Consider the following 16,046-nt stretch of genomic DNA (forward strand, 5'->3'; position numbering starts at 1 on the left):
GTAGATGTTGTGGTTTTGCGATGCAGTGCTTGGGTAGGTATCAGCAGGTCTGTAGATGATGGCCATGGATGAGGTGTACAAGGAGTTAGGTGCAACTACGTTGGATGGTGGTAAGTGTAGCGACCAAGTAATTACCCACACTAAGAGTGGTACTTGTAATGATTCGAGCAGTGGCCTTAGGGAAGACAAGCGTGGTAACATGTTACTGAAGTTCGAGAGGAAAGAGGCACAGGGTTTGTGGAGCGATTGTAAGAGTTGCAGGCACGATTTGGCTAGGCAGTGCGTACTCTATGCGAGCAATGCAGGTTCAAATGTTAAAATGCACGGCAGTCAGGTTTAGACTACTTAATTCGGAGTCTAGGTAGTAAGGGTGCATCAAATTAGAGTACACAGGCAGGGCAAGAACCAGGGCTTGCACATACATTAGCATATTAATCAGGGAACAATGCAAAGTGCATGAGGCATGTGTCAATGGTAGCGGTGAACCAATTGCTTTTGCCATATGCAATATGCCATATGCAAAGAAATTGCCATATGCTTTACTCACCAATTGTTAAGGACTGGTATCCAGTGTCAGGGTGCAGAAGGAGGAGACTGACACACAGGTGGCATGATGACTGTTATAGGTTTTATTAGTCAAGAAAATAAAGAAAAAACCTAACTTTCCATAACTCTAAGAGGGGTTTCCCCACCTCAACTAAAACACTATGGGTTCTGTCAGAATATCCGTGTAAATCAATAGTCAACCATCCTGTGTCAAAAACCGTACTTCCTTACACTTAAAACTAAACTAGAGATAAAGTAGACCTTCGTCCAAAAGAATGACTCCCTTCTTCTGAACTGAGGATAAATATTTGTTTCTAAGTGTTGGGTTCTTCTTAGGGAAATAGCTCCCTTTCACAGATCAAAATTGTCCTCTTTACTTCACTTTAACTTTACTTTAATTAATTTGTACCGCACAAACCAGACCGGCCCGTAGGCATACGGGCACATAGGATGACACCTAGAGGGAAAGAAAAAATATGCACAAACGATGGGCAACACATAAAGCTAGCTTATCATATCAGACAAAGAATGCTCAGATTACTTAAAAAGGTAAGTCTTCAGTTTCTTCTTAAACTTGTCCAGGGAGTTTTCCATTCTGAGGTCTAGTGGACTGGAGTTCCATAGTTTGGGAGCTGCAGTGTAGAACGCACTCTTATTGGTTAGAGCCAGTTTAGCTCTAGGTAACACCAACAAGTTGGAAATGTCCGATATCAGGTTTTGGACTATTGGCTTCTTAATGATCCTTTCTACTAGATATTGTGGGTTTGAGCCCACTATGCATTTGTGGACTATCTAGAGCATACAAAAGTGAATCCTGGCTTCCACTGGAAGCCAATGTAGACCCCTCCTAGCTTCAGAGACATGATCATGTTTTTTAGGTCCAACAATCGCCCTAACAGCTCCATTCTGAATCACCTGCAGTCTGGTAATTTCACTTTATTGACTCCCATCAACAGGCTACTGCAGTAATCAATCTTAAAGCCTATTATCGCTCTGGCGATAGTCTCAGTGCTCTTGATGGAGTGTTATGGGCGTATATGAGACAGGAGTCTTACATAATAGTATGAGGTAGAGACAATGTTATTCACGTGCATTCCCACATTAAGGTTTGATCCAAGTAAACTCCCAGCATTTTATCTTATTTTTGGTGGTAATTTTACAATCTGCTCTACAAAACTCAGAGTATTCACTACCTAGTCTCTCCAATTCTTGAACTAGTCCCAATAACCATGAGTTCTATTTTATCGTTATTAAGTGCAAGTCCATTTTCAGCCAATCATTGTAGGATGAGATAAAATATATCCTTAATCACGTGCGTGTCTTCATGGTAGCTGCCTGATAGGCGGATGATACACTGTGTATCATCGGCATAGTTGCAAAAGCAGATGCCCTTATTCTGTAACAATTTACATAGGCGAGCTGTGAAAATATTGTACAGCGATGGATAAGCATGCACCCTGTGGTACACCATAAGGTAGTTGGATTGGACACTCAAAACACAAAAGTCAAAGTTCATGTACTTTTCCTTGGCAGGGACGCTGCCTATCTTTGAACACTCAGTATCCAAAAGTCTTCATCACTATGGTTACCAGGAGTTACCTTCTTCTGGTTTCTTCACTTCAAACTTCAACACAACCAGGGGAAATGGCTCCCTTCCCCTGGACTGCCTCACTAGGATAATTGCTCCCTTCTCCTGGTACCTTGGTTTCAGAGTTCGATAAGACAACCAAGGGAAATGGCTCACTTTCCCTGGTCTCTCCTCACTTTGGTATCACAGTTAAACAATACCAGGTGGAATGGCTCCCTTCCTCTGGCCTTCCTTTTACTTTGGTAGGCAGTTCAGCACTTTCAATCTTTCAGTTTGAGGGTTGCAAAACCAGGCTTCCCCATCTCCAGACTTGGGGAGACTTGGTTCACTCTACTGCCAAGCACTGCCACGAGGAAGATGGTCTGCAACTCTTGTTTTTTATGCGTGTGGGTCCGAGACCCGTATTTCTCTACTGGTTTGATTTAGCAGACCTGGTTCAATTACCTGCAAGGTACTGCCACAAGGAAGATGACTTGTATGAATCTTCTTTTGTAGGTGCTATATGAGTTTTGCTATTGCTTTTGGCACTTTTAATGTTCTCTTCTACCCCAGGGGCTTCCTTCTCACCCCGGTGTCTGGGTTCAGAGTCTTCCATGACCCTGCTGTGCCCCACCAACCGTCCCAGCAACCCCTGTACCTTAGGAGTTGTTGCTGGTGTGCTACGGTCGGTCTCCGGCTCCTCTGGTTCCTACTTTGGGTTTCTCATGGCTTCCTGTGTTCTTTGTTGTGCTGTGGCGGTTCTGCAACGTTTGGTCCCTCGCACAGAATGTGTGTCTTCACTCGACATCACGGTACCACTGCATTCCGTGTCTGTACTTCTGCTTCTGCTTCTTTCTGGTTGGTCTGACCACGGTAGACCAGGTAGGTATATTTTTGCCTGCCCGCTAGCGTCTCGGTCAGAAGCCTCTTCTGTTCCCCATGCTGAACGACTCCTGCGCTCGCGGTTCCTCCAGGTAGGGCTTGACCACCCACTTGACAAATCTGTGTGTCCTTCTTTCATCTTTATTGTCTATGGACATAGAAAACTAGAACGTTCATTCAGGTTTTCACCATTACTCTTCCTTGCTCTGCACCCCTTCCTCGTCCCAGCACTGGTCAAGTAGGTCTCCCTTAGGTAGTCCTTATTCTTCCATTGTCTCAGTACTTAAGTTGTCAGACTTACAAACATACATGGAAGTATGGGATACAGAGTGGGTCTGTATGTGACAGGAAAGTGTGTGGGGTGGGCTGGAGGGTTGGCATACTGCGTTCTCCCGAGATGTCCTCGCTTGTCCTCAAGAGGGGAAGTCTCTTCCCATGAGATCCTCTCTCCGAGTACCACCCCCAGGTGGACTATCGGGTAGTGGCCTCACCTCCTTGGCCTCATGGGAAGAGGCCCCCCCTCAGGGAGAAGTGACGACACCTCGGGATTCCTCACACCAGTTATCGCACTATGTGCTTTGATGACTATTTTTCAGCCAGGGCACCAATATCAAATAGAATAAACAGGGCGGAATGTCAAGCAGTCCAATGAAATTTGGAGGAAGCGTAGTCAATGTTCATCCAAAACAAACTTTCACTGCAGCTCAGGCTAACCAGTAATTTTTACCATTTTGAAAATACTAAAAGATGTAGACTTTTGCTCAGATATGTCAATGAAACCATGCCTTTTCTAGTTTTCGTTTCGCTGAGCAATTTTGTGCTCTATCCTGCTTATTATCAGAGTTCCCTGAAACAGAAATTGCCATCATGTAGCACTACATGACCAGGCTGGTGGATGCGGGTGGAGTGGGTGCCATGATTTTGTTAGACCTATCAGCGGCCTTTGACACGGTCGACCACTCCATCCTGCTATCTCGTCTTGCCCAGTTTGGCATATCAGGGCAGTTAGTAGCATGGTTCAGTTCGTTCCTTGCGGACCATACTCAGACCCTCTTGATGCCCCCTTTTCTTTCTGCTCCTTGTCACCTCTGCTGTGGAGTGCCACAGGGCTCCTCCCTGTCGCCTATATGTTTAACATCTATATTTGGGCCTTTGTGTGTCTGATCCGCTCCTTCGGCATCAGTTGCTACTCCTATGCCTACGACACCCAGATACTGATCAGATTAGATCTAGATCAGTTGGAAGTGTTGTTGTGCCTGCGGGAGTGCCTGACAGCTGTTGGAGATTGAATGAACCACAACTGGCTCAAATTGAATGGTGATAAGACTGAGGTGATGGTGGTGGGCTATCCCCCTAATCCCACAGTCTGGGTGTCCTCCTTTTGGCCCTCTTCCCTGGGACCCCTGCTGATCCCGTTGAAGAAAATGAAAAACTTGGGCGTGGTGCTATCTGCATCTCTGTCTATGTACCAAGAAGTCTCTGCGGTCTGTCAGGCTAGCCATTTTCAGCTGAAAATTCGGAGGCGAGTATTACCCCTGATTCCGGCCCCATTGCATCCTCCAGTGGTAGCAGCCATGGTTCTATCACAAATAGACTACTGCAACTCCCTGTATCTAGCCTAACCCAAGGGCCTGATCAAACGGCTGCAGCGGCTGCAGAATCTGGCTGCTAGGGTAGCTACGGGAACTCCTTTTGGAGCTCACATCTCCCCTGTGTTATGGACCCTGCATAGGCTTCCTGTGGCCCAACGGGTAGAATTTAAGGCTGTGTTTATTGTACACCGTGCCCTCCATGGTCAGGGAGCGGTGTACCTAAAAGCCAAGTTTATGCGCTATCATCCCACCCGTAACCTGCGCTCAGCCACTTCCGAACAACTTGTTGTGCAAAAGCACAACACAGATCGGGTTGGTGGTTGGGCCTTCTCTATTACTGCAGCAGTTCTGTGGAATAATCTCCCACTCGCCATCAAGAAAACCCCTAACTACTTAGAGTTTAGAAGGCAGGTCTAAACCTACTTTTTTAAAATCTTCATGGGGTTGTCTCTATCTCTTCTAGCGCCATGATGCCTTTGGGTGACCGTGCGCTTTATAACATAACAGTTACAAAGGTGATCCTTCGGATTCCGCTGCCAGGGCTACATTGCATCTGGAAGTCTAAGCTGACAGACGCTAAACCCATTTTTGTGGAATAATACTGCCTGTTACAAGACATATTTAAGGAGGGAATGGTCCATATATAATCAAGCAGCTAGTGGCATGGAATTTTGGACATTATCTCTTGAAAATGATGTACTATTATTAGTACGGTTAAGTCGCTATTATGCCAAGTTAGGTATCCCACCCCATACAAAAGTATTAAAGCCCCTGAAGAAAATCCCCCCACTGACAAGAGGGATTGAAACATGTAGGGCTTGCCTGAAAAGGGTCTGGACTTAGTACGAAAAGAATTCAAATGAATTTAAAGGACCCAATAATAATCATCATCCAACAAGTTGTACATGATTAGCAATGTTTATTGTGCTATTTATGGTGCTTTAGGTATTTTGGAAATCATGCACTTCAATTGCTTTCTTTGCACAAGTATTTTGTATAGAATTTTCACAGTACCTGTCAAGTATTATTTTCACCAATTGTCATTAAAGTGGCATGCATGTTAATTGTGGTTCTAATATTTTCTAATAAACATATTTGTATTTGTGATGAGCATTTTATGCATACAAGATCTAGTGTCATAGGTATTGTGTTCCAGACGGACACTGGGGTAGAGCTATTTTCTGTGCCTGAATAGGGTTCACCTATGTCATTTGATTTGCACTACACAACTGTATGCATGGGATCTAAGGAACCCCCATATCATAGATTTTTGTTATCTCTAAAAGACAGGACCACAGCAGATTTACCTTTTTTGCAGCAAGATGCACGTGAGATCCTTTCCCTTTCCCCTTCCCTACCCACCCTCTTCCACTCCCACCACACTTAGTCATTCAGAAACACACCCCACACTGCTGCATTTTGCTATAAAAAATAATCAAGAAAAAATGACTACTGTAAAAAATGTACAACAAAAAGACTGTGCACCTAGTGGGTGGGTGATGCCCTGCCAGTGGCAAGGCAGAACAATGTTGGAGCAAAGAAGTTGATGACGAGACTAGGGCATGCATCCCTCAAGCCTGTTGGGAGACAGGTTATGGGACAGGAGATCATGTGTTCCTCACTAAAGTGGGGAGCTCATCATGTAGGCTCTATTCAGAATGGCTCCCTGTGCTCAGGCATTGGCCGACATACCCATGCAACATAGCTACTATGCTTGACTGAAGTACAAACAAACAGCATACAGAATGACAGTGTCAATGACTATACTCTGCTTGGTGAAAGATGGGCACACAGCTAGCTTGAGCCATTTCGAAATCTTCCAGGTGAAAGAACACTTTGTCTGGCTGACTTTCTTCTGCTAGACTCATATCTAGACAAGGAGATATTTCCAACCTGAAGTAGCGGTAGTGGGCTACATGTGATAAAGCATTAACCTGCTACAGGCATAACCCCTCAAAGGTAGAATCTCTTACTCTTCCAGCTACAGGCATTCATTTTCTTCTCGACAAAGATAAGATAAACAGAAGGCAGCAGAGTGTTGGTCACTGCTGACCACAGATAACACAGTTCAATCAATCATAAGATGTCAACAATATCTAGACTATGGTTATAGGTGTTCCACTTCGTTTAAATATCCCTGGGATCCATTGAGAAGTTGCCAACCACATCCCATCTAGCGCAGGAGTAGCCTTCTTTGAAGCATTCTACATGGGAGGCAAGCTGTCAATGTATGCTTCGTGACAGGAAGAAGTGGAATTTCAACAACCAAGGACTTGACCACTTCCAAGAGAAGCTCTTGCAAGTATCTGGCCTCTCTGGTGGTTGATTCCTCATCCTGAGACTATGAGCCCGACCTAAGAGGGAGGAAGAACCGTTCGACCGATCAGAAAGGTATGTGTGAGTCACTATCAGTGCCTACCTAGGCATACTTGGAGACTGGACCTAAGAGAAAGCCTTCTGTAAGTAGACGCTCCGAGGAGTACCAGCCTAGGAATCCATAACATTTTATTGAAAGCACAAGGACTAATGGGGCCTATAAAAGATCCTCTGGCAACGGTACTGGGTCCACAAACATGCTGATGGAAAAAATACACCATCAGTAACGTGTCAGAAGAAAGAATCAGGCATGGATTCAAGGACCTTTCTTGTCACTGGAAAAATCAATGCTCTGCAGGCAGCAATATGTAAGGGTTTGAGGGCATGGGCACTCACAGGACCAATGGTGGGCTGTTCGCGGCCCAGAAGGACTAGAGGAAAAAACATCCATGGGGATGCGGCCTTGCAAAAGCATATTTTTAGAGAGAAAACATTCTGCTCTTTGCAACAGATTGTTTTGTATGAAACCTTTAGTCATTAATAAAGACCATGGGCCTCATTACACGGTAGGCGGTGAGCCATGGCGCTATTAGCGCCATGGCTCATGCCGGTAAAATACCGGCACCGCCTTGGCGGAAAGGGGATTTACCGCCCCATTCCAAGGTTGGAGGGGCAGTAAATCCCCTTTCCGCCATTGCCCTTCCCCATTCCCATAGGGCTCTATGGGAATGGGGAAGGCGCTAATTACGGCACCGGAATTTTGAGGTGCCGTAATTAGCTCTGAGGTCCCTTAGCGGGTTGGATTTTAACGCCTGCAAAAAGCAGGCGTTAAATCCCCCAACCCGCAAAGGGACCTCGTAGTAAGGCGGTAAGGATTTACCGGTACCGGTATTTTACCGGTACTGGTAAATCCTTACCGCCATCCGTGTAATGAGGCCCCATATGTATTTAAAAACAGCTGCATTCAATACCTTTAAACCAATCCACATTTAATTCTGTTAGAGCCGACTGTACGATCGTGACAATTAGTCATATACAGAGCATGTTTACAGATGCAAACTCTCTTGCACTGAACAATGAGATATCACAACATGTTAATTCTGTCTGCAGCTAACTTGCAATTTGCGGTGGCCGGGAAGCAACTATGCTTAGCCAACCACCATGAAGTTTGACTACTGAAATCACTTTGAAATGCATAAAAGCAATGCCATATGAGAGCAAACCTACTTAATTGCAGCTAGTCTAACCCCCCATTGTAAACATGAATTATGCACTCCATACCTATAAGAACAAGGTGTCAAATGTGAGATAGCTCAGACACCTTAAATGAATGCCTTTCTGAGTTGTACAAAAAAAGCAGGCACTTACGAAGACAACACAATCGCCACAGCATCATTGAGCACGCTTTCTCCAAAGAGAAGGGCGTAGAGATCCACGTCAGCATGGAGATCATAGAATATCGCCAGCACTGTCACTATAAAAAGGAACACAAGCATGTATAAGTATTCATGTGCACACAATACCACCAACACCTCGTGTTACAGCATTTAATTGAGCTTGCAAGAAAAATCTTCACACAAGAGTCCACCAGCTGCCAAATGGTGGTTTGTAAAAAGGTAGAACTTTTTTCAAATACTCAGTAACATTTGAAACCTTCTTATATTTATCAATTAAAAGAAAGGCAACATGTATGTTTTAGTTAGCCTACCTTTTCTGCCATTGACAAAAGTACAAAAGTTGTAACGCACGAGGACTCATTACGAGTTTGGTGGATTTGTACATGGTTAATCCACCAACTGTATTTAATGTTACCAGGAATCATTTTGTTGGTAAATCGGCCACATTACCAGTGGCGGGGAAGAGATGTTATTCCCCACTCTGGATTCCCATTGGCATCTATTGAGGTTTGGAGGATTAACCGCCATCTGTAAATCCGACTTTGGTGAATCTTCCATTTTGTCTGGAGGAAATACCTCCAGCCAGCTGCAGGGGTAGTTCTCCGCTTCACCTCCATACTTGCAATACAGTGGTGCAGTCCAAATGGTGGTAAATCAGTTACTGACATTTGAAAGATCTGCTACCATACTCATAATGAAGTCTTTGGTGCTGCTGCCTGCCCAATTGGTTTTGAAATAGCTGGAACGGTTTAGCTCCTGCTTGTAGCCTAGAAGATCCTGCTTGGCTTGATACCAACAGCCACCTTTTCGCCCCCCAGCCCAAGTGCTGGCATGAAAGTATACATGCTTGTATGGCAATTTATATGTGTATCTGCTATTAATTCATGGATGGCATCACATTTTCTAAGTCTGAAGCCTAAAAAGACAGAAATACTTTTTCCCCAGGCACTGCTTCTATAGCTTTCCCACAATGTATTTCCTTTCAGACAACATTGTTGCTTCCTTCTTAGTAGATAGGAAGGGCATTTGTACGCCAACATAGCTTTCTTATAACAACCAAGGGACTGATTCAGAGGAAGCCAGTCCAAGTCAGCTGCAGATTCCCTCCAACTGGTGTCCAGATGTTTGCAATCCAATTTCAATGTGAGAACATTTGGATTGTTTGTTTGTTTTGATTAAACCATGTCTGGCCACAACATGTTACTGTGGTGCAATAGTTTCGTTTAAGATAAAGCTTGTTTAAAATTAGTGACATCAGCTTTTTATGACCTTTGTAATTTGTTCATGCAATAATGGAATCCGGCAGTAACTGAACAGTGCAAAATGAATGTTTTATTTAATTGGTTATTAAAGACAATGGCCACATTACGAGGTTGGAGGTAGCCATGGTGCTATTAGCACCATGGCTACCCCCTTACCGCATTCCGGGTCCGGGTTCCCGAAATAGGGACTTACCGGGTCATTCCAACCTTGGAGGACCCGGTAAATCCCCATTCCGGGAACCATTCCCCATTCCCATTCGAGCCCCCATAGGGCTCAATGGGAATGGGGATGGAGGCAATAACGGTACCGCAATTTGCGGGACGTTATTAGCTCTGAAGTCCCTTAACAGGTCCCTTCCATAACGCCTGGTAAATAAGGAATAGACCCGCTAAGGGACCTCGGAATAGGGTGGTAAGGGATTAACGGCACCGGTAAGGACACCGGTGCCGTTAATCCCTTTCCACCTACCTCGTAATGAGGCCCATTACAATTGTTTTGTGGATGGCTCTCGGTATTCTCTCTCAATTTTGGCTATCTTGGTGTTCTCTCTCTCTCTCTCTCTCTCTCTCTCTCTCTCTCTCTCTCTCTCTCTCTCTCTCTCTCTCTCTCTCTCTCTCTCTCTCTCTCTCTCTCTCTCTCTCTCTCTCTCTCTCTCTCTCTCTCTCTCTCTCTCTCTCTCTCTCTCTCTCTCTCTCTCTCTCTCTCTCTCTCTCTCTCTCTCTCTCTCTCTCTCTCTCTCTCTCTCTCTCTCTCTCTCTCTCTCTGTCTCTGTCTCTCCATTAGAGCCCTTAGTTCAGAGACTTTCAGAGACTTAGGAATAGGTACCGCCGTGCATGTAGAGTTTGTGGATTGAGAGGACCACAATCCCCAAAGGTTAGTGTCTCTATGGACTCTACCCGGTTCTGGAATGCCACATGCGTGTTTAGTGTGGAATGATGATCCCGTTGCTGTCAAAGTACAATGTTACATTCTCTCTCAGACCGAGTGCTCCATTTCCTCTAGACTCTCTGGTTAATTTCTCAGTGCCTCTGTGCAAAGATTACGAGTATTAGAAGTCCAATTCCCGCATTTAATTCTCTTGGTTCTCTTCAGACTTACCTGCACTTCCTGTGCTATGATTTCCAGGCCTTATATCCCCAACACCAAGAATGCAAAAGTATAGGTTTTCTTTGGCCTTGTCAACACGGGCTGCATTATGTTTGCAGAGATTTAAAACCACAGCACATTATCCAGCTCGCTTGGTTCATGTTAGAGTCTTCAGAGCCTCTAGTGCATTGGTTGCAGAGTGTTGGAAACCCAAAAGGCAATGTGGTTGGTTCACTTAAAGCATGTCAGGGCATCAGCACGTTATCACGTAGTGCTAGAGCCACAGTTCCTAGAATGCAACGGTCTTGGGTCCCTTTAAACTTGTCCGCGCTTCCTGCACCTGGATGCAGAGAACTAGAATCACAACATACAGCATGCATTGCTCTTGATTCTCTTTAGGCTGCTCAGCACTTCCTGCCCGGAGGTTGTGGAGTGTTAGGTTCGCATTCACCAGTTGTCGTACCACCTTCATTGGCTCCTGGTTACCCTATATGAACTCTGCAAGACTGGAGATGTTATTTTCTTGCCATTCACAACCCTTGCAAAGCATGTGGTCTGGAGATCCCTGGTAGGGGCACAATACAGCACACTTCGAGTAAGCCTTGGCCTTCGAGCAAGCCTTGGCTCTGCAATACTAGTATGGTGGTGAACGGAGAAGTATAAAAGCTGAATAACATAAAATATGAAGGATATTCTTTTGGACTACGTCCATATACCTGCACGCATGGAACGCAAACAGAAGCTCGGGGTGTTTTCTTCATGACAAAGGGGTTCTTCTTAATAACGCTTCCTAGCTCTTCCTATTCTTGTAAACCACCTTTCGTAACATCTTGGAGTTTTTTGGTAAACATCTTCACTAATCCATTGGATGTCGGATGGAAAACAGAGGTTTTCAAGGTTTTGATCTTCTGAATAGATTTCATCTCCTGCCTGAGTTTCGACATAAAAGAGGTCCCTTGGCAGGGGAGGATTACACATGGAAAGCCGACCCCGGTAAAGTAAGTCATCAAAAGCTTTAATGTTCCTTGTTGGGATACTTCTTTGCACAAAGGCTTCCGATTGTAGTGTTGCACATTCTAAGATTACAGGGACATACTAGAAGCCATTTAAGGATGGTTCCAAGGGTCTCACGATATCCATAGAGAAGCGTTCAAGGATTAGCCATATCTTTGATGGCACTATAGACCTTAGGCCAGTAGAGTCACAATCTTGTGTTTTTGCTACCCATGAATGTGCTGCCGTCAAGTGGGCATGCCTGATACATCACTGCCCGCTAGAAGAATTTCAGAATGAGTAATTGCATCTTGGGGTTTCTATCACGTTTAGGGCAGTAATCCATCCTTCTCTATGAAGAAGACCTGCGATTTCCCAATCTTCATATGGCAACACTTGTTCAAACTGATTTCCATGGGGCAGATTTTCTCTCTCAATGGTTGTAAAATCAGTTGAGATTAGGTTATCTTTATTTGGAGCTTCCTCCGTAGGTCCATACGCCCCCTTGGTTGACTCTTTTAGCTTAGAGGACAGTTATTTTGATTTCTCAGACAAGGCAAACTCTCAAAGGCCTTTGTTGTTCTTCCCTTGGGGATGCTCCTACAAAGGCAGCTCCATATTGTGTCTACAGGTGTCAGCAGGGGAAACCGGTGGCCAGCGGTCAACCATCAGCGACTAGTAAGGTAGGAGTGGCCCGGGAGATGAATAGAGCCATCACTCTACCCTGAAAACCCTACTTCATAGCAACCATACCTACTCTAGTATAATTGTGCCATCTGCGGTATTTCAACTGCATTGCGAAAGTATTTAAATTGCATTGTGAATCCTGGATCTTTCTCACACTATACTGGACTCTTAGACCTAGGTGTGTTTTTAGTTAATTACACTATATAAGTATATAAATTGCATTGTGATTCCTGGGCCTTCCTCACACTATACTGGACTCTAAGACCTAGGTGTTTTTATTTAATTGTATTGTGAAAATATTTAAATTGCATTGTGGATCCTAGGCCTTTTCTCACACTATGCAGGACTCTTAGACCTAGGCTGCTATTTCCGTTGTTAAACTACATTGTGAAAGTAGTGCTGTCTTTGGTTTTGCCCTCTTAGGAAAGCGTACACCTAGCATACTGTTCTACTACTGTCTGAGCCCTTGTTTTTTGTTCAATTGTCTACCATTGTTTCGCCTCTCCTTGTCTTGTCTGCTTGCACCCCTCCCTGCGTCCTTCCCTAGTGTTCCCCCACCCCTACCTTCCCACTCCCTCTTCTCTCCTCTCCCCACCTACGCTATGGTGCTCTCTGTCTCTCCTATCTTTTCTAACTGCCTCTCTATCGACTATCCTGCTCTCCTCACAAAATCTGTCAGGAAGAAGTTTAAAAAGGACATCCTGGCTTCCAACCCAGGCCTCCCTATCGCTGACACCTATACCAGTGCCTCCTCTAGGCAGACCCTCACCGACATCCTCTGTCGTTGCCTCGTCAGACCTATGGACTCTTCATATGATCTATGTGCTTTCTCCTCTCTCTTCTTCACCTATTAATGGTGGCACCCGGTGGGTGGCCCTGCTGGCCTCCTTTGACTGCTCTAAGGTCATTATTAATATTTACCTGAATGGTACCGACTTGGTCCAAGGCCCTCAGGACAATCTTCTCCTCTTTGATAGATGCTTCCTGCACCTCATCCATTTCCTTCCTTCTCCTGATTTTCCCTCTCTTCCCGCCATGGCTTCCTTGCCTCCCCTGCTGTCTCCTCCTTGGCTACCTTGCCCACTCCTCCTTCCTCCACTGCCCCCGCCCCCACCGGGCTTCTTCTACACAGCCGCAGGGCGTACATCTGATTTGTACCCTTCCCCGGAAGTCTTTCAAGGACTACAACCTTCTCCATATTACCACTCTTAACTCCCGCTCAGCTGTCAAACACTCTTCTGACATCTGCCGCCTCCTTGAAGAACTTGACCTCGGTCTCACTGAGACATGGCTCATGGCCAGCTCTTTCACGAGCTTTGACACTCTCCGCCCTGACGGCTACAAGATCCTCTCTGCACCCAGGTCCAACCGTTCCAGAGGGGGTGTAGCCCTGATCTCCCGAGTGGATTCCTGCCTCTTGTCATTCCTACGCAGGCCTACTGCTCTTTCGAATGCCTCATCTGCAGGCTCTCTCTCTCCTAGCCATTCCCTTACTGGGGCTACCTTCTATCGGCGACCTGGTCAGATCTCCTCCTTCCTCTTTGAGTGGACAGACCTCTCCTCTTGCCTCCCTAGTTTCGACCACTCAACTCCTCCTTCTTGGAGAATTTAACATCCACCTGGATGCTTCTTGTCCTTCCTCTGGACTCTTTAGCGACCCCTGCAACTCTCTCTCACTCTCTATCCTCCCCTCTGGCCCAACTCACTCTGCAGGGCACACTCTGGATGTTCTGATCTCTACAGACCTTCCCCTTTCTATCCTTCTCACCACTCCTCTCTCCTGAAGTGATCACTTTTTCCTTTCCTCCCAGCTTACTCCCTCCATCCCTTAGGCCAAGCCAACCCCAGCACGGTCGAAGACGAATTTACCGTAAAAAAATGGTTGCAAAGACCAAAAGTTCTAAAAATGCTACCACCAAAGGTTTGAACACCAAAAGTTCGATCCTTTGGTGGTAGCATTGTAAAAAAAAACTAAATGGGGGCTGCAGGGGTGTCCTCTGCATCGCCCCGCTCACTATACTTCATATAGTGAGCAGGGGTTGCGGGGGACAGCCCCGCAGCCTTCCATTTAAAAAAAAGAAAAAAAGAAACGGGGGCTGCAGGGTTGTCCTGCGCATCGCCCCGCACACTATACTTTATGGTATATTGAGCGGAGGTTGCGGGGGACACCCCCACAGCCTTCCTTTTAAAGAAAAAAAAGAAACGGGGGCTGCGGCGGTGTCCACTGCATCGCCCCGCTCACTATACTTTATGGTATAGTGAGCGGGGGCTGCAGAGGGCACCTCCGCAGCCTTCCGTTAAAAAAAAAGAAAGAAAAAGGACCCTGCAGCACAGGTTCCCGATCACAGAAGTGAAAGGGAACTGGTGCTGCAGGAACCAGCGTGAAGATGAAGGTAAGTGGGGTTTGTTTATGTTGTGGGTGGGGGTGTGCTGAGGGTGTGGGTGGGAGTGGGGGGTGTTCTGGGTGTGTTGTATGTGTGGGTGTGAGAATGTATGTGTGTTTGTATGAGAAAGGTGCAAACTTTTGGTAGTTCGCACCTTTCTCATGCGAACGATATGCCCGCTGTGTTTTCAGCCGCGGGCAAATCACTTAGATTCCCCCAGCACTGCCACCTGCCTTCTTGGTTATCCAACCCATGAAGCGTGTGTCACTTGAGGCTTTTGCTGCCACTTTCTCAGCGCCTCCTCCCCCTTGGCTGACTCACACCCTGACACAGCGCTCTCCATGCTCCACTCTGCTATATATCTGATACTCTCGATGTTCTTATCTCTCATGAGGATCCGCTTGAAGCCCAAAGCCAAGTGCAAATCCTGGAACGACTCAGACCTCGCCACCCTTAAACACAAGTGCAGGGTGGCTGAGAGGAAATGGCGTGCTTCCGGTATATCCTCTGAGAAACTGGCCTGCCGCCTGCTCCAAAGGCAATACTGGCTCTCTGTCCGCACCAAGAAGAGAGCCCACATCCAAGTCTGCATCTCTGCGGCATCCAACAACTCGGCCGAACTCTTTAAAATCTGCAAGGAGATGGCCAATCCAGCTGCAGTAACTACCTCTCCGGTCCCCTCCCAGGCCCTCTGCACGGCCCTGGCTTCTCATTTCATCTCTAAAACCTAGGACATCCTGTCCTCTCTCTCTTCCTCTCCCCCTGACCCCTCTATTCCCTGCTCTTCCTCTGGCCCTTCCTCAGCCACCTCTCCTTCCTCTTTCTCTGCCTTTCCCCTGTTCTCCCGAGGCAAGGTTTCTAGACAAGTCTGATCTATGAAAGTCTTGTTGAAACAGGTTCACCCCTGTTCTTCCAAAACCATCACGGACCACATTGACATCTTGGCCCCTGCTCTGGCTGACTTCTGCAACCACTCCTTCGCCACTGGAGTCTTCCCTTCCCCCTGAAGCACTCCCTTGTGCACCCTCTTCTTAAGAAACCCCCTGTCGACCCGTAAAGCCCGGCTAACTATGGCCCAATCTCCATCATTCCTTTCCTGGGCAAACTCCTGGAAAAGCTGGCCATCTCCCAGTTTAATCTTCACACTGAATCCGTTGATTTTATCCATGACCATCAGTCTGGCTTCAGAGCTACCAGAAGCATGGAAACTGCTCTTCTGAACATCAGCAAAGACCTGCTCTCCAAACTTGATTCCAACACCCCCTGTGTCCTCATCTTGCTTGATCTCTCTTCTGCCTTTGACACAGTCAACCTTGCCATCCTGCTCAACCGT

At 46.2% G+C, this 16,046-nt stretch overlaps 1 protein-coding gene across 1 annotated transcript in view; it reads right to left on the minus strand.

Moving 5' to 3' along the window:
* The window catches only part of SLC9A7 (solute carrier family 9 member A7), an 889,600-nt gene that overhangs the window by 461,739 nt on the left and 411,815 nt on the right, over window positions 1–16,046 (minus strand). Inside the window, exon 6 of the mRNA XM_069636615.1 lies at window positions 8,272–8,377. Within this exon, the coding sequence (XP_069492716.1) occupies window positions 8,272–8,377 (106 nt within the window). The remainder of the gene's footprint in view (window positions 1–8,271; window positions 8,378–16,046) is intronic.

This window comes from Ambystoma mexicanum, chromosome 7p (assembly GCF_040938575.1).
Source record: "Ambystoma mexicanum isolate Mex_15411 chromosome 7p, UKY_AmexF1_1, whole genome shotgun sequence".
In the NCBI taxonomy this organism is placed as follows: domain Eukaryota; kingdom Metazoa; phylum Chordata; class Amphibia; order Caudata; family Ambystomatidae; genus Ambystoma; species Ambystoma mexicanum.